At 46.4% G+C, this 19126-nt stretch overlaps 1 protein-coding gene across 1 annotated transcript in view; it reads right to left on the bottom strand.

The window, feature by feature from the left end:
• The window catches only part of IGSF21 (immunoglobin superfamily member 21), a 245122-nt gene that overhangs the window by 115555 nt on the left and 110441 nt on the right, over positions 1-19126 (bottom strand). Inside the window, 1 exon segment of the mRNA XM_070956298.1 lies at positions 4806-4918. Within this exon segment, the coding sequence (XP_070812399.1) occupies positions 4806-4918 (113 nt within the window).

Raw genomic sequence — 19126 nt, 5'->3', positions numbered from 1 at the left:
CAGTATCCTTCTCCTGCCACGCCCACCAAGCCACACCAACTAAGCCACACCACACCCACCAAGCCACGCCCACAGAACCGGTAGTAAAAAAAATTGAATTTCACCACTGATCCAATCTCTTTATCTGGTGCCTTTCAATGAATAACAGTTGGAAGGGACCTTGGAGGTCTTCTAGTCCAACCCCATGCTCAGGCAGAAAACCGTATACCACTTCAGACAAATGACAAAGAAAAAGAAAATGCACTAGGGACAGCATATGTGGTACCTTGCTCAATAGCAGTAACTGTGAGAGGGATCTTGGAGTCCTAGTGGATAAATAAAGAGCCAGCCGTGTGCAGCAGCTGCCAAAAAAGCCAACACAGTTCTAGGCTGCATCAACAGAGGGATAGACTCAAGACCACATGAAGTGTTGATGCCACTTTATAAGGCCTTGGTAAGGCCACACTTGGAATCCTGCATCCAGTTTGGGTTGCCACGATGTAAAAAAGATGTTGAGACTCTAGAAAGAGTGCAGAGAAGAGCCAAAAGAGGATTAGGGGACTGGAGGCTAAAACATAGGAAGAACAGTTGCAGGAACTGTGCAATTGTGCTTTGAACTCTGGTGCTGGAGAAGACTCCTGAGAGTCCCTTGGACTGCAAGGCCATCCAACCGGTCAGTCCTAGAGGAGATCAACCCTGACTGCTCTTTGGAAGGCCAGATCCTGAAGAGGAAACTCAAATCCTTTGGCCACCTAATGAGAAGGAAGGGACTCCCTGGAGAAGAGCCGAATGCTGGGAACGATGGAGGGCAAAAGAAGAAGGGGACGGCAGGGAACGAGGTGGCTGGATGGAGTCACCGAAGCAGTCGGCGTGAGCTTAAATGGACTCCGGGGGATGGTGGAGGAAGAAGAAGGCCTGGAGGAACGTTGTCCATGGGGTCGCGATGACACAACTTTGCAACTGACAACGATAAGAACAACAATTCTGGTCCATTCTATTTGAACAGCTCCTATTCTAAAGACACAATGGCTATTAAATGCTCTGTTCCTTTTTCGCATTCCACTCCATGGTGCAGTCTGCTGCTGTTACTGCCACATATATATATCTTTATCATCTATCCAGAACACTTCTGTCGATGGGCAGATTAAAGAAATGCTGAATAAACGCCTAATTTGGTCCGAACTTTCTTTTTTTTTTGCACCACGGCGTCGAGGGCGTACAAATCAGCTAAACCCCTTCTTTTGAATTCACACAATTGCTCCAATTTTGCCATTTTGATCTGATGGCGGGTGGGATTGAGTTATTTCCAAATCGAAGCATCTTGAAAATATTTCCATTTTGGAAGAAATGACCTTGCACGGAATGCCAGCAAGAATACAACTGAATTCTAAATAGATATATATATATATAGAGAGAGAGAGATTGCTAGGGGCAAAGTGATAAGATACAGAACAACAATTTTTTTTCTCATTTTTTTTTCAAGGTTGGCCAAAGAAATCACTGAGGGCAAGAGTTAAGGCTGAATGGCAATCAAATACACAGGCAGGTTTTCAATTCCGTCCACAACCTGAAAATTTAATGGGTTTGCAGATAAGGCGCCTTCTGACTCCATCCAGTTGATCCAAAACTAAATAATGTTGACACAGATTGCTAATAGACGCAGGACAATTTACGTGTGTGTGTTGGGGGTGGGGGGTGGAGGTGTCAGGGAACTCCACCGGTTGTTAAAAGAAGGCAAACATTCGGGGCAGAGAATAGAATAGAATAGAATAGAATAGAATAGAATAGAATAGAATAGAATAGAATAGAATAGAATAGAATAGAATAGAATATTGGAATGAAGAATAGAACAGAATAGAATAGAATAGAATAGAATAGAATAGAATAGAATAGAATAGAATAGAATAGAATAGAATAGAATAGAATATTGGAATGAAGAATAGAACAGAACAGAACAGAACAGAACAGAATATTGGAATGAAGAATAAAATGGAGTGGAGTGGAGTGGAGTGGAGTGGAGTGGAGTGGAATGGAATGGAATGGAATGGAATGGAATGGAATGGAATAGAATAGAATAGAATAGAATAGAATAGAATAAAATAGAATAGAATAGAATAGAATAGAATGTACGACAGAACAGAACAGAACAGAATAGAATATTGAAATGAAGAATGGAATGGAATGGAATGGAATGGAATGGAATGGAATGGAATGGAATGGAATGGGACGGGACGGGACGGGACGGGACGGGACGGGACGGGAAGGGAAGGGAAGGGAAGGGAAGGGAAGGGAAGGGAAGGGAAGGGAAGGGAAGGGAAGGGACGGTAAAATTCAGAGGTGTGCAACATGCAAAAGATAATGGGCTCACGACTTTCTATGCTAACTCTGGGAGCTGAGAATTGCGCCAAAAGGCCAATCCAACGAAATTTACCCGCCAACCTTACTTGTCAAAGAGGAAGAAGGTGGCACCTCCCTCTATAAAGAGATGTTCCCTCAAGCATTCCATGGTGTTTCTTTCCAGCCGGTGCCTTCTTCCTTTGGGTTACAGCTACAGCAAGAGTGGAAACTGGTGGATCGCTAGAGGTTCCTCAACCCCAGCTGAGGTCCATAGGAAACAAGAGTGTGACAGTGTCTGGAGATCCACCCTTTCTCAACCATGAATTTTGAGGGTGTGATCCTAGTGGACAATCAGTTAAATATGAGCCAGCATTGTACTGAGCCAGTTGCCCCCCCCCCCAAATGCAATCCTAGGCTGCATTAACAGAGGGACAGAATCAAGATCAAGTGATGTGTTAGTACTGTTTTATAAGACCTTGGTAAGGCCATGCTTTCATCACTATTAAGGATATTCTTGGCTCATAACCGATGTTGTAGGTTATTGAGCAGAGTACCCTTTGAGTAAACGCATGAAAAGCGACTGGGAGTGGTTGCGAACAATCACAGTCAACATACAAACACACTGAGTTGTTGTAGTCTTTTACTTTTAGAAAAAAGTAAAGGAAAATCCAAAAACAATCCAAGTCATACACAGATAAGACGAGAGTTAAAAGATCAATCCAGGGATATTTCAAGTACAAAGTCTTCTTACCAGTTGTAGTCATACACAATAAAACAGTTCTTCTTGAGTTTCAAAACAGGAACAAGTTCAATCTCAAAACATTCAATAAATAAAACAACATGTAGCTATGATCAAACAGTGATCATGCAGAGAGATCAGGTAGAGAGTTACAGCAAATAAGCAGGTAAAATGGTGTAGTATCCACACAAGCCATGATCCTGACTTCCCTTAAGTACATTGGCTACAGAGCTTAGCCAATCAGGATACAGGATGATGCAATATAGTCTTAAAGCAATATAATACCTTTCTGACTGCAAACATACATTGTTGGTTTATATATTGCCTGACCAACTAGTTAGACAAATAACCATTACCTAACAGTCGCCACGATGTAAGAAAGATATTGAGACTCTGGAAAGAGTGAGGAGAAGAGCAACAAAAATGATTAGGGGACAGGGTGCTAAAACATATGATGAACGGTTGCAGGAATTGTGCATGTCTCGTTTAATGAAAAGAAAGACTAGGACTAGTTTAATGAAAAGAAGGACAAGATAGAAGTGTTCCAATATCTGAGGGGTGCCAAGAAAAAAGAGGGAGTGAAGCTATTCTCCAAAACACCTGAAGGCAGGACAGGAAGCAACGGATGGAAACTAATCAAGGAGAGAAGCAACCTGGAACTAAGGAGAAATTTTCTGACTGTGAGAACAATTGATCAGTGGAAGGGCTTCCCTCCAGAAAGTTGTGGGTGCTTCATCACTGGAGATTTTTCAAGAAGAAATTGGACAACCGTTTGTCTGAAATTGTATAGGGCAGTGATGGCTAACCTTTTTGCCATCGCGTGCCAAAAGTGGGGGGAGTGCGGGGAGGTTGCTCATGCACCTGCCCACACCCATAATTCTATGCCCCCTGCCCCCTGCGCATGTGTGTGCGAACCCCCCCGCACTCCCCCCACTTTTGGCATGTGATGGCAAAGTAGGGCCATTTCTCGCTCTCCCCAGGCTCCAAAGCCTTTCTAGGAGGCTGGGGAGGGTGAAACAGCCTTCCCCACCCCCCAGGAAGGCCTTCCAGAGGCCCTCCGGAGGCCGGAAATGGCTCATTTGCCGACTTCAGGTCCCACTAGAAGGCCCATTTTTCACTCTCCCCAGACTCCAGAGCCTTTCTAGGAGGCTGGGGAGGGCAAAAACGGCCTTCCCCACCTCCCCCGGAGGCCCTCTGGAGGCCAGAAACAGCCTTTTTCCTGACTTCCGGTAGGCCCAAAAGGCCCGAAAATCAGCTGGCCGGCACGCACGTGCTTGCCGGAGCTGAGCTTGCGTGGCTCCATGTGCCATAGGTTCACAATCACGGGTATAGGGTCTCTTGCTTGAGCAGAGGGTTCGTCTAGAAGACCTCCAAGGTCCCTTCCAACTCTGTTATTCTATTCTAAATATCACCCAGGAAACTTTGTAGAGGATTAAACGGAAGTTTCACCTCACGGTGGAATCCAAGGGAATGGACCCCTTTTGTCATTTTCCCCGAAAATAGGACCCAACCGGAAAATAAGTCCTAGCACTAAAGGCATCCATCTGGCTGACAAGCTTAACTGGGGCTTATTTTGGGGGCTAGGGCTTATATTACGAGCAAAATAAGAAAACCAGAAAATAAGCCCTAATGCGTCTTTTGAAACAAAAATTAATATAAGACCTGGTCTTATTTTCGGGGAAACACAGTTTTCTGTGAGTCAGAAGAGTCAGAAGAATCTGAGCCTCTTGAGAAGAGAAACCAGACTCACCCGATACCAGACAATTTCTCTCATTCTGCCGTCGGTCTTGAAGTTACATTTCAGGGTCACGGCGTCGCCCACGACCACAGGAGGAAGAGGCTCAATACTGACCGTGAGGTAGCCTAAAGCAAGGAGAAGAAATAGAAGGTCAGTTATGAAGCGTTTTTTTTCTGATGGGTTTCTTGAATTTGGGGAGCTCGAGATGATCTCTCTCTCTCTCTCTCTCTCTTATGCTTTCAGTCAGCAAGAACCAAGCACTTAGGCACGTCATCGTGAAAATGGACATTTCATGTTGTGTTAAATGGGAAAAAAGGGGAGTAAAAATTGATTCCGTCGAGTGCTGCATTTTTTTATTCATTAATTCTGGACGCTCGGCCGCAAATCCTGAGTGCTTGTAAAGCATTAAAAAAAAAAAGGCACCCCAATCTTGAGTCTTTTTTCCCATCTACTTTCCCTTCTTTTCATAATGTCCCCGACTCTTACAAATAGTGTTGTCATCTCTTTTTCTTAATTTCACTTTCGGATTAGTTTTATCTATATTCTTTCATGTTAGCGCCTGGCATGCTGTGATTTGATTTAGTGGATTTTTTTGTTTTTTTAAAAAATTATTACCAGGGATTAGAATTAGCGGTATATTTCTGTTATTGGATTAATAAACTTGCTATTTTTAATTTTACTCATCTGTGGAACTTTTACTTGCTTCTGGTTCTTTTCTTTGTTCACTGTCCTATGAACTGCTGTGAGTTTGCATGGATTTGGTGGTATACAAATAGAACATATAAATCAGAAGTGGACTTCATATATTGTGGCAACCAGTTTGCCCAGCACCGGAAATATATATGCATTAGTGGTAGGTTGGGTTTCAAAATTTTTTACTACTGGTTCTGTGGGTGTGGGTGTGGCTTGGTGGGCGTGGCTTGGTGGGGATACTATAAAATCTCCATTCCTATCCCACTCCAGGGGAAGGATACTGTAAAATCTCCATTCCCACCCCACTCCAGGGGAAGGTTACTACAAAATCCCCATTTCCTCCCGATCAGCTGGGACTCGGGAGGCAGAGAATAGATGGGGGCGGGGCCAGTCAGAATTTTTACTACCGGTTCTCCAAACTCCTCAAAATTTCCGCTACCGGTTCTTCAGAACTGGTCAGAACCTGCTGAAACCCACCTCTGATATGCATGCGACGTCAAACAACACAGCAATTCGCTCGTGCGCGCCGTCCTCGCATATGTGCGGCATCAAAAAAACAGTGATATAGGACGGGATTGTACCCAGGCAGGCCCACCCGCAGGTCGCTGAATACCATCTCTGATATAAATAAATAAAATAATTACAAAACTATTGATATACACATAGTAACCAGCAACGTGGGACGCGGTGGCTCGGTGGCTAAGATGCTGAGTTTGTCGATCGAAAGATCGGCAGTTCAGCGGTTTGAATCCCTTGTGCCGCGTAATGGGGTGAGCTCCCGTTCATTGTCCCAGCTTCTGCCAACCTAGCAGTTCGAAACCACGTAAAAAATGCAAGTAGAAAAAATAGGGACCACCTTTAGTGGGATGGTAACAGTGTTCCGTGCGCCTTTGGCATTGAGTCACGCCGGCCACATGACCACGGAGACGTTTTCGGACAGCGCTGGCTCTTCGGCTTTGAAACGGAGATGAGCACCGCCCCCTAGAGTCGGGAACAACTAGCACATATGTGCGAGGGGAACCTTTACCTTTTTAATCCGCAACATTGATTATCAACTGGACTATAATTCCAGATATCCAGAACAAGTGATTCTAATTTTTTTTGCATAAAATCAACAGCAAAAGATTCAAAGTTTAGGTATGAGCAAGAGGAGTATAGGTAGTCCTCGACTTACAACAGTTCATTTAGTGACCATTTGAAGTTACAACGGGACTGAAAAAAGTGACTTACGACCATTTTTCACACTTACAACGATGGCAGCACCCCCGTGATCACGTGATCAAAATTCAGCCGCTTGGCAACTGACTCACATTTATGACGGTCGCAGTGAGGGTCACAGGACCCTTTTGCAACCTTCCGATGAGCAAAGTTAATGGGGAAACCAGATTCACTCAACAACCTTGTTACTGACTTCATATCTGCAGTGATTCACTTAACAATGGTGGCAAAAAAAGTCGTAAAATGGGACAAAACTCACTTAACAAATGTCTCATTTAGCAACAGAAATATTGGGCTCAATGGTGGTCATAAGTCGAGGACTACCTGTACTGGAATTTCTCCAAGCAAAAGGTTATCATCAAGTGGTTGAGTCTGTAATACAACACAGGTAGTCCTCAATTTACAGCCCTTCCTTCCTTCCTTCCTTCATCCATCACATCTCCCTCCCTTCATTTCTTCCTTCCTTCCTTCCATCCATTCTTCCTTCCTTCTTATATTCATCCATTACATCTCCCTCCCTTCCTTCCATCCATCCATCCTTCCTTCTTTCCTTCCACCCACCCATCCACTCTTCATATCTTCCTTCCTTCCTTTCTTTCATTCATCCATCCATCACATTTCCCTCCCTCCCTTTCTTCCTTCTTCTATTCACCCATCACATCTTCCTCCCTCCCTTCCATCCTTCCTTCCTTCCTCCCTTCCATCCTTCCTTCTTTCCATCCATCCATTCTTCCTTCCTTCTTCCATTCATCCATCACATCTTCCTCCCTTCCTTCCATCCATTCTTCCTTCCTTCTTTCCTTCCACCCACCCATCCACTCTTCATATCTTCCTTCCTTCCTTCCTTCTTTCTTTCATTCATTCATCCATCACATCTTCCTCCCTCCCTTTCTTCCTTCTTCTATTCATCCATCACATCTCCCTCCCTCCCTTCCATCCTGCCATCCATCCATCCTTCCTTCCTCCCTTCCATCCTTCCTTCTTCCATTCATCCATCACATCTCCCTCCCTCCCTCCCTTCCATCCATCCATCCATCCATCCATCCATTCATCACATCTTCTTTCCTTCCATCCATCCATCCATTCTTCCTTCCTTCCTTCTTCCATTCTTCCATCACATCTCTCTCCCATCCATCCATCCATCCATCCATCCATCCATCCATTACATCTTCCTTCCTTCCTTCCACCTATCAAACCATCATATCCTTTCCCTCCTTCTTTTTCTTTCTTTCCTTCCTTCCTTCCTTCCTTCCTTCCTTCCTTCCTTCCTTCCTTCCTTCCTTCCTTCCTTCCCTTCCCTTCCCTTCCCTTCCCTTCCTATAAAAGATGTATTTAGAAGACCTCATCCACGCAATAAGAGAGGCAGGAAAAAAAAAACCCATTTCCCCCCCCCCCCAAAGGTTGCTTTCACCCCAATTCCTTCTATCCACAGCTTCCCCATGGATTCCTCCCCCCCCCCCCGGGATCCTAACCTTGCTACAACCTGGCCTGTTGTCTGCCTCAACCTTCATCACACCTGTTTTAAGCTCTGCAGAGCTCCCAGGTAAGGCAGTTCCAGAAGGGACAGAACCGGGACGGAGGCAAAAGGATTTTAAAAAATTTAAAAGTGGGGAAGAAAAATTGCAGAAGCCGTTCCGCCCTCCCCCCACCCCCCTCCCCAGTTGCCAGGGTGACTTCTGACAGCTGCCGAAAGAGACACCTTGAGGAAAGTGAATGATGGATTAGGGACGGGCTAATCGTCTTTTCTCCAGTTCCCCTTGGCCTACTCAGCAAGAGGGAGAAATATAGTAATTTTTTCTCCCTTTTGCTCTTGGTGGAGGTGAGTATTCTTGCGATGGAAGGAGACGGGGCAGCCTGCACGAAGAACATCTGTCCAAGGACATTTTCTGGTGGCTAACAGCTGTTGTGAGGAGGAGGGGGTCTCTGAGCTGGCGAGACTCTTTATCTGCAGACCCCCGAATGCATTGGGGTTGCACTGGGGTGAACGGGCCTGCAGATTTCCCTGCCCCACAGCTGCAGGTCGGATGGCGCTAGTTGTATCGCTTTGACCCTGGCTTCATGCAAGATACAGAAAATTATCAACTTACAACCGGAATTAAGCCCAGAAGATACAGGCAGCCCTTGACTTACGACCGGAATTGAGCCCAGAAGATACAGGCAGCTTTCATCTTATGACCGGAATTGAGCCCAAAAGATACAGGAAGCCCTCAATTTACGACTGGAATTGAGCCCAGAAGATACAGGCAGCCCTCGCCTTACAACCGGAATTAAGCCCAGAAGATACAGGCAGCCCTTCCCTTACGACCGGAATTAAGCCCAGAAGATACAGGCAGCCTTCATCTTACGACCGGAATTGAGCCCAGAAGATACAGGAAGCCCTCAATTTACGACTGGAATTGAGCCCAGAAGATATAGAAAGTCCTCAATTTACAACCAGAATTGAGCGCAGAAGATAACAGCAGTCCTCAACTTATGAGAGGAATTGAATCCTCAACTAATGACCAGAACTGAGCACAGCATGTAGACTTAGTCCTCGACTGACGAGTGGAATTGAGCGAGAAGATAAAGGCAGACCTTGATTTATGACCAGAATTTTTTTTAATACTGGTTCTGTGGGCGTGGCTTGGTGGGTGTGGCAGGGGGAGGATACTGCAAAATCCCCATTCCCACCCCACTCCAGGGGAAGGATACCGCAAAATCCCCATTCCCACTCCACTCCAGGGGGAAGGATACTGCAAAATCCCCATTCCCACCCTACTCCAGGGGGAAGGATACTGCAAAATCCCCATTCCCACCCCACTCCAGGAGGAAGGATACTGCAAAATCTCCATTCCAACCCCGCTCTGGGGCCAGCCAGAGGTGGCATTTGCCGGTTCTCCGAACTACTCAAAATTTCCGCAACCGGTTCTCCAGAACCTGTCAGAACCTGCTGGATTTTACCCCTGGTTTAAACGGAAATCTTTGGTGAAGTTCAGCAGCTCAGATATCTGTCAAGAAATAAAAACTATGGAGGAACGGAAATGGGTGGGTTTATATTAACACAGGCACCTCTCTTCCTTGCTGCAACATCAGCAGGAAACCTTAGTAAGGCCACATCTGGAATACGGCATCCAGTTTTTGGTCACCACATTACAAAAAAAGATGTTGAGATTTTGGGAAAAAGTGCAAAGGAGAGCAATTAAGATGATCAAAAGCCTGGAGACTAAAACATAGGAAGAACGGTTGTGGGAATTGGGAACGGCTAGTCTAGAGAAAAGAAGGACTGGGGAGGGGGGAGGATAACATGATAGCGGTAGTCTAGTATTTGAGGGGCTGCCAAAAAAGAGGAGGGGGGAGCAACTTAGTGGGGTAGGGTTTCCTGCCTAAGCAGAGGGTTGGACTAGAAGACCTCCAAGGTCCCTTCCAACTCCTTTATTGTGTTAATAACAGAGTATTGGTATATTTAGTTTAACAAAGAGAAGGATTAGGGGTGAAATGATAGCAGTATTCCAGTATTCGAGGGGCTGCCAAAAAAGAAGAGGGGGCCTACCTATTCTCCAAAGCACCTGAAGGCAGGACAAGAAACAACAGATGGAAACTAATCAAGGAGAGAAGCAACCTGGAATTAAGGAGAAACTTCCTAACAGTGAGAACAATTAACCAATGGAACAGCTTGCCACCAGAAGTTGTCGATGTTTCATCACTGGAGGTTTTTTAAGAAGAGACTGGACAGCTACTTGTCTGAAACAGTACAGGGTCTCCTGCTTGAGCAGGGGGTTGGACTAGAAGACCTCCAAGGTCCCTTCCAACTCTATTCTATTCTAACATCAAAGCTGAACAAACCTGTCCATTTCCAAAGTAGGTCCTAAGAGCAGGGGTCTCCAACCTTGGCAACTTGTGGACTTCAACTCCCAGAATTCCCCAGTCAGCAGGTCAAGTCAGCAGGCTGGGGAATTCTGGGAGTTGAAGTCCACAAGTCTTAAAGTTTGGAGAGCTCTATCCTACAGGGAGAAAGAGGGTCTGGTTCAGGGGTTGGCAACCTGCAGCTCTGGAGCCGCATGTGGCTCTTTCATCCCTCTGCTACAGCTCCCTGCCACTGGTCGGCTCCACAATTGATAGGGCTTTTGGTTAGGACAGGTAGAGGAAAATGGATGCCGCACTAGGAGGAGACTCTATGGTGGGGGAACCGGACTTCCGGGCAATGGAGAAAAAAGGACGCTGCACTAGGAGGAGACTCTATGGTGGAGGAAACCGACTTCCGGTCAGCAGAGGAAAAAGGACTCTGCACTAGGAGGAGACTCTATGGTGGGGGAACCAGACTTCCGGTTGGCTCCAGAATTAAACAGGGGGCTTCCGGTTAGGACCTTTGTGGCTCTTTTGAGTGTTTAAGATTGCCGACCCCTGATCTGGTTGCACCTCTCCAGGGCCATGCGAAAGCAGAAATTTGCCGGAGAACAGAAAACACAACCCAATTACCTCCATTACAACCCTCAGCCTGGACCAGGCCCCCTTCTCGGACCTAAATCTCTCTCATCGCCCTTTTGAAAACTAACTGGCACCTCTTGTCTCCTTTATCCATGATGGGGAGCTGAACGGGGCGATCTCTCTTCACATACAATTTTATCTCCACGCCGAAGGAAATAACACCGGAGCATATCGGCAGAGAGATGTAAATAACGTCTTAATGGAACTGTCATGCAGAGAGGGGATAAGGGAAACACAATTGCACACTGCGAAGAAGCGAGGGGCCGAATTAGGAAAGAGGGTACTGCAAAAAAAAAAGAGAGAGAGAGAGAGAGGCGTAGCTGACGAGACCCCCTGAAGGTCCTTCTTCTTCAAGAAGCCCACCTCCGTTCACCAAGGAGGGAAAATCAAGGGCGCCATTATTAAAATAACCATCTTCCTAGAATGCAACTGATGAGTGGTTGAAAGAGGCAGGGATTTCACTTATGTTCTTCAATGCAATAATCTCTCTCTCTCTCTCTCTTTTTTGTTAAAAATGGCTTTTTCCCTATCTGCCTAAACAAAGCACCTTGATGTTGAGGGGATCAGTATCTGCCTATTTGTAACACACGCAAGTCACAATTTCTTAGTGCCTTCCTACGAAACTGGTGCAGGGAGAAGAGTTCTTCCCAATTTGATGGGGCAGAACAGAGGAAATAGGAATAAGGAAGCACCCGGGATAAGGAGTCTAAGACTCTATTGAATTTGGGCTGCAGGTATCCAAGTGACCACCAGATGGCAACAAAGAGTTTGAGCATCCATTATCTCCTTACTGCTGCCATCTAGTGGCTATCTGCATGTTTGAATATATGTTTCTTTTTTTTTTTTTATTGTTCTTGCTCAGAGCAAACGGATGTTTTGCAGAAGTCTAGGGTTGAGACAATCCATGATTCGACTCAAACCTAAACTGGGTTAAAGGAAAAGTTTTGATCAATTCCACCACTTCTATTTTTCCCACCCGGGAAATGTTCAGCCTTCCTTTACTGCCTTGGCACCCCTGATGGAACTCCAGTTGATCAGGAATGCAGGCCCGAATAAAACACTTGCAAAAGACAATGTAAGCTGTCAGCTTTGATTAGTTGTCCATGCTGTTAAGAACAAATTAGAACCATCAAGGGTAAGAGCAACATTTTTTAATTAAGAGGATGCGGGAAAAATCCTTGAGGATTGGGGACCACAAAATAAATATATCTGGAGTCCTTCTGTGCTGTCCCGCTCTCTCTCTCACACACACACACATACACACAACTGTGGTTTAGTGGGTTTATTAATATTCCTCCGCAACTTGCTTCACCAAAAACCCAGAACTGTCCCAATTAAATCCAGCCACCAGCAGACCAATGCTCTAGGGCAGGGGTCTGCAACCTTAAACACTCAAAGAGCCGTTTGGACCCATTTCCCACAGAAAAGAAAACACCGGGAGCCACAAAACCCTTCCTGTGCCTGACTATTTCGTGAGCGGCCACAAAACTAGCATATGTAGTTGAATAAAACGTTCTGTTTTCTTCTGAAACTTTTCTTTTCGTGGATTTATCCGTGGTTGGACTACCGGAGGTTGAAAAGCTCAATAAATCGCGTGCCGGCAGTTGCGACATAAATTTTGAGTGACGGAGCCACAGCAGAGGGGTGAAAGAGCCACATGCGGCTCCAGAGCCCCAGGTTGCTGACTCCTGCTCTAGGCCCCAGAGCAATCGTCAACGAGTCCACAAGGAACGTGAAAGTTTCCCCATTCAAATAAACCCTCCAGGCAAAATTAAATCCACAATACAAGAGGGTTCACGAGGCAAAAAAAAAAGGTCCAGAGTTCACAAGGCACGATCTAAATCAAGGCACGGAGTCGATCCAAAGCAAGGCAGGAATCACAACAACCAGAAAACACACAGATAGGAAGAGAACTTGTTATTCCCAGGATGACCTCCATCTGTCTTCTGTGCTGAATAGCCAGCTTCTGGTGCAGCTCATCAAGAAGGGCCAGGCTGCCTCCTTGTGAGCAATCTGGCTGTGTTGTGGCCCACTGGCGGCCAGCGATGCTGGCAGCAGAGTCGGACAGTGAGGAGGTTGGGGAGGAACTTGGGCCAGTCCTGGGGGCTGGAAAAGCTTGGATGAAGGCTCTGCATCGGAGGCAGAGAGGAAGATAGACAGCAGTGAGGCAGAGGAATAGCTGGAGCCCATTCCCAGTGTGTGCATGCGCAGAGCTGCCAGAAAACAACAACAATTAAGAAAGTAGGGTCGACTCGGGAGTGAGGCCACACCTTGGAGATAATTGGCCCCTCCCATGGAAAATAAAAAGAGGAGCAAACAGGGAATGGGCTTTTGCAGGAATCAATTCGTTCATTTCGTGACTCTGAGAGACTCTGTTCCAAGTTTTGCCTTGTACTGCAGTTGGAAACAATTTACGTGGCAGCTTGCCAAACAAGATAAGGTGTGTTGAGAAATATTCCTTCCTCAAAATTGGAGCAACTGAATGGAGCTAGCAGAGCGTTTTAATGGCCGGATGCCCTTCCTGTCACCAATGCGGAGCTTTGTTCAGCAGACATATTCTCATTGTGCCCAGAAACCTTGCTGACTGTGAATGAACGTAATTCAGTCGTGTAAATAAAAAAAGTTTTGCCAGTAATTCCTGCCTCCTGCTTGTTAAGGGAACCTAGGTCAGAACAGGCTGACCTTCTCTGCTCCTACTTATTCTCTGCCCTTGGATCAGGTGCAGAAGGCAGTTCCTCCTCCTCATCGCTGACCAGCTCCAGCTGCATGCTTTCCCCACCTGAAACCTCAGGGTTGTCCTGCTGCAGCTGTATTTGAGCCAAATCCCTCTCCGACTGCTTGGAGCCACTGACCAACTTCCCTCTCTTGAGGTGTCCAGGGATGGGCTTCTGGGGGGTTCACAGGGGTTCGGGAGAACCTCTAGTTAAGATTCTGTGCAGTTCAGAGAACCTCCAAATCCCACTCCTGGCTTGCCCCGTCCACCCCTCCCCTCCCCTCCCTGGAGTCCCCACGCAGCCCATTTTGGATGCAGGTATGGGCAGGATGCATGCAGAGGCTCAGAAAGGGCGAAAAATGGGTGTACTGGAAGTTCGGGAAGGCCGGAAATGGGCCTCCAGAGCCTGTGGAGGCCGTTTTCACCCTCCCGGAGGCTCGAGGAAAGCCTCCGGAGCCCAGGGAGGGCAAAAACATCCCCTCCCCCCGCCATAGTGCAGGAGGCCAACTAGGCCACGCCCACCCAGCAACCAGGTAGAGAACCCCTTGCTAAAATTTTTGAAGCCCACTAGCCCACTCCTGGAGGTGCCCGGAACTGGTTTATCTTCCTCCGGGTTGACATCTGGAGAGGTATCTGGGAAGCATCCGGGGGGTGGGTGGGGGAGTGATCACACCTTCAGCAATTCCCCAGAAGATTTTTTTGCAAAACAAGGTTTTCCATCTAAGCTTCATCCACATAGAAACACGGCTTGTAAAAAAAAGGCTTCCTTCCTCAAAAATTGGAGGAGGAGGGTTTCATTTGGTGCAGGGAATGGCAGCCAAATGCCAACAGGTCCTATTCAAGACGTCACATGGGCCCTTTGCTCCCCAAGGAGAAGAAACAGGCTGCTTTTTATCCATAGCAACATTATCTTGCATATAGCAAATGTCAGCATTCCAAAAAAAAAAAAAACCCAACTCCAAGTAAAGACTCTGAAGCGAGCATTTTTCAAAGTTCTATTGACTAGAATAGGTAAACTGGCACATCTGGGAAAACCCGAATCTGAGAGGTTCGGGTTTTCTCTCAGTAAATCAAAACCCCCCAAACCATCCCCTCACTCAGTCAATCACATGCTCCAATCAACTGCCGTCCCCTCTCGAGACCTCACTCCGACCACTCCTCCTCTAGATGCAGGATCGGCCTGACCTTGACCGACAGGAAGAATGCTATTAGGATTTAGGATTTATTAGATTTCTATACCGCCCTTCTCCCGAAGGACTCAGGGCAGTGTACAGCCATATTAAAACACATATAAATATATAAAATTTAAAACAATTTAAAATTGAATATATAAAAATTTGGCCCATAGATTAAAACATACATACACCCATTCTAAAATTCGTATTAGGCCAGGCCGGCTTGTTGGAACAAGAGAGTCTTCAAGGCGCGGCGAAAGGTACGCAGGTTGGGGATGCGACGAATCTCAAGGGGCAGCTGATTCCAGAGGGCTGGTGCCCCCACAGAGAAGGCTCTCCCCCTGGGTGTCGCCAGTTGGCATTGTCTGGCCGACGGCACCCTGAGGAGCCCCTCTCTGTGGGAGCGTATTGGTCGGTGGGAGGCTGTTGCTGGCAGCAGGCGGTCTCGTATATACCCCGGTTCTAAGCTATGGAGCACTTTAAAGGTGGTGACCAACACCTTGAATCGCACTCGGAAGACCACCGGGAGCCAGTGCAGCTCGCGCAGAAGGGGTGTTACGTGGGTGCGCCGAGTCGCCCCCATAACCACCCGCGCGGCCACATTCTGGACTAGTTGGAGTCTCCGAGCGCTCTTCAAGGGGAGCCCCATGTAGAGAGCGTTACAGTAGTCCAGATGTGACGTGACGAGGGCATGAGTGACCGTGCGCAGGGCATCCTGGTCCAGAAAGGGACGCAACTGGTGTATGAGGCGAACCTGATAAAAAGGTCCCCTGGCCACGGCCGTCATATGATCTTCTAGTATGTCTACAGACAACCCCTCTACTAAATCCCTCCCTCCTATTTTCCCACACAGGAGAAGGTGGCAGCATGGAAGTTTCCGGCCTAATATGGCTTCCAAAGCTGACAGCAATAGCAATAGCATTTAGACTTACCCCTGTTTCTCTGAAAATAAGACCTCCCCTGCTAATAAGCCCAATCACGCTTTTGAGCACATGCGCTAAAATAAGCCGCCCCCTGAAAATAAGCCCTCCCTGAAAATATTTAAACGCATGCACAGCTGGTCCCCGCCATTTCCTCTGGTTAGGGAGACAAAGCTGGAAATCAGGTAACACGGCAAGAGGAGCCCCGTCTTGCTCCATGCGCCCCAAAATAATAAAACCTCCCTGAAAATAAGGCCAAATGCTTATTTTGGGGTTCAAAAAAATATAAGACAGGGTCAGATGGGTGGAACCACCCACCGCTGCCGCTACTGATTGGCCCATACCGGTATGAACCGGTAGCATTTCACCTCTGACGGGAACCCAGTTCGAACGAATGCAAGCAATATAATATCCATGCTTTTTGGGTGTAATGTTAAATCCGGAATATCTTGGCTTCAAACCTGCTCAGAAACAATATTATTGTCAATTTCACCTTCTGCTAACTTTTCCTCCCAATCCTGTCACCAGAACCAGCAGGGACAAAAAAAAAAAAACCTCCGAAGCAGCCAATTCCAATCCTATTTCTAGAAGAATTTTTGCACCCGATTTGTGCCCGTCAATCCATTGGAAAATCAATCTCATCAGCCTAATCTTAATTTCACACCTCTGCGCGGTGGCGCTTGGAGGAGAATGTGGCTGCAAAGCGCCTATTTTTCTTTCCTTCTCAATTCCCTTCGCCTAAGATGACGCCAAAATGCTCAAGGGGCTTGGAATAAATTATGTACATAGCGCATTGGCAAAACAACCCTTCTTTTCAAGATAAGCTGGCGCAGAAGGAAGGATTATCGGGGACAAAAGAACACTCGTCGGCTTCCATGCTGCCTTTCTCTAAGTTGTTATTACAGTTTTATCTGAGCTTCTCCTTCTTTATGTCTGTCCTAAGCAAGAACGGGAGCATCCAAACATCTGTGAGGATAAATGGCAGACAAATTTCTCCAGCCGGTTTAAAAATTCATAATGCACACAAAGACCAAGAAAAGTCGGCCATGGGAGAAGAAAACTCTAACCCCGTTATCTGAATTCCAGTTTATCTTTATCTTGAATCATCATCATCATTGTTTAATGACCCGATAATCCCTTGCGGGATGGAGTCTGGGCAACTGGATGGAGTTAGCAGAGGGTTTTAATGGCCAGATGCCCTTCCTGTCACCAGTGCGGAGTTTTGTTCAGCAGGTATATTCTCATTGTGCCCAGAGAAATAAATATCTGCCTCTACCTAGGATCGAACTCCCAGCCTCCTGATCCACCTCTAGGCCACCGCACCACTCTGCTCTTATCTTTATCTTGAATGATGGAACATTAAGTGGGTGTCGGTTCTTAGTGACCCCATAGATGGATCTTCTTCTCCAGGATGATCTGTCCCGAATCTGGTCTCTAGTGATGCCTCCATCACCACGTGAAACCTTGATGCTGGTTGTCTTCTCCTTCTCTTTCTTTTCATCTTTCCCAGCATTGACTTCTCTTCATGTTGATTGGTTGACGAGATCCCATCAAGTTGGTGTCAGTTCTTAAACCCATATAGATGGACCTTCTTCTCCAGAATGAACTATGCCCAACCTGGTTCTTCAGATCTTCCAACGGTGCACTGATCTCTGAGCCATCTCCATCTTCATGCTGGTTGTCCTCTCCTTCTCTTTCTTTCCACCTTTCCCAATGTTGACTTCTCTGGAGTGCTGCTTCTTCGTGTTGATTGGTTGACTAGATCCCATAAGTTGGTGTCAGCTCTTAAACCCACACAGATGGACCTTCTTCTCCAGGATGATCTGTCCCCAAACTGATCCCTCAGGTCTTTCAATGGTGCCCCCATCACTACTCTGATGTCTTCTCCATCTTGATGCTGGTTTTCCTTGCTTTCTCCTTCCACCTTTCCCAGCATTAACTTCTCCAGAGAACTCCCTCTTCATGTCAATTGGTTGACTAGATCCCATCAAGTTGGGGTCAACTCATAAGGCCATAAATAGACCTTCTTCTCCAGGATGATCTGTCCCCTATCTGGTCCCTCAGGTCTTTCAATGGTGCCCCCATCACTACTCTGATGTCTTCTCTAGCTGGTTGTCCTCTCCTTCTCCTTTCTTCCACCTTTCTCATCATGATCAACTTCTGCAGAGAGTTGCACCTTCACGTTGACTGGTTGACTAAATGCCATCAAGTTGGTGTCGACTCTTAGTGACCACATGGGTGGAATTTCTAAAGGATGACCTCTCCTAAGCGTGATGTCAGCACTCCAAACTACATTCGTTCCAGTGCTGACGTAAGGAGGAGAAGAGGGGGGCAGCTGGCAAGAGGACACTTGACTTTTCACCTACTTATTTTCCCTGAAGATAATATCCCCTAGGAGATGAGATGGGAGGGGGGACATTCCTGGGAGCTGAAGTAGTAGATATGGGGAGAGTGATTTGGAAGATGGCCAATGAGACGCAGAGAATTGGGGAACGGAAAAGGAAGGTTTGGGGTCAGGAAGTCAGTGTTGGCTACGATATGATCGGGGACAGATTGTCGTGCTTAATAAATGAAAGATTTCATCAAAGACTATTTGTTTGGAAATGCAATTTATTTTGAGATGACACTGAAACCTGACACGTGGTCCTTCACGACTTCCAATGGTGCACCCCTCACCACCCTAACTAAGTCCAATCAGCTTGGCCCTTGATTGTCCTCATCTCCTCTTTTTCTTTCAGCTTTCCTTTATTTTTAACTACCTATTTGTATTTATTTACTCCTAGGATTAAGGGAGCAGAAGTTATCATGACAGACTTTCAGGACCGCTGGCAAATTCCAGCTAATTAAGTATGACACAAACAAGACGGAAAACTGCGAAAGCTTTGCAAAAATCTTCTTAAGCGAGGGAAAGGAACGACGTGGTGCCTTTTAAACCAAATTTTGCAAGCTGAATGATCCATGATTGAGTGGCTCACAGAACCTCTAAGGAAGGATAGTGAGAAAACCTTTAGAAAACTTTTGTCATTCAAAATAATAACCAGACAGATTTGAGCTGTGCTTTCATTAATCCTATCATTGATAGAGGAGAATACTTGTAGCTCAGGGTTGAATTATGGGGTCCAGAGGTGGGGTTTCAGCAGGTTCTGACCA

This window comes from Pituophis catenifer, unplaced genomic scaffold (assembly GCF_029215685.1).
Source record: "Pituophis catenifer annectens isolate HBS135680 unplaced genomic scaffold, rPitCat1.0.hap2 SCAF_18, whole genome shotgun sequence".
Lineage (NCBI taxonomy): Eukaryota > Metazoa > Chordata > Lepidosauria > Squamata > Colubridae > Pituophis > Pituophis catenifer.
This window is presented reverse-complemented; position numbering and strand designations above follow the sequence as displayed.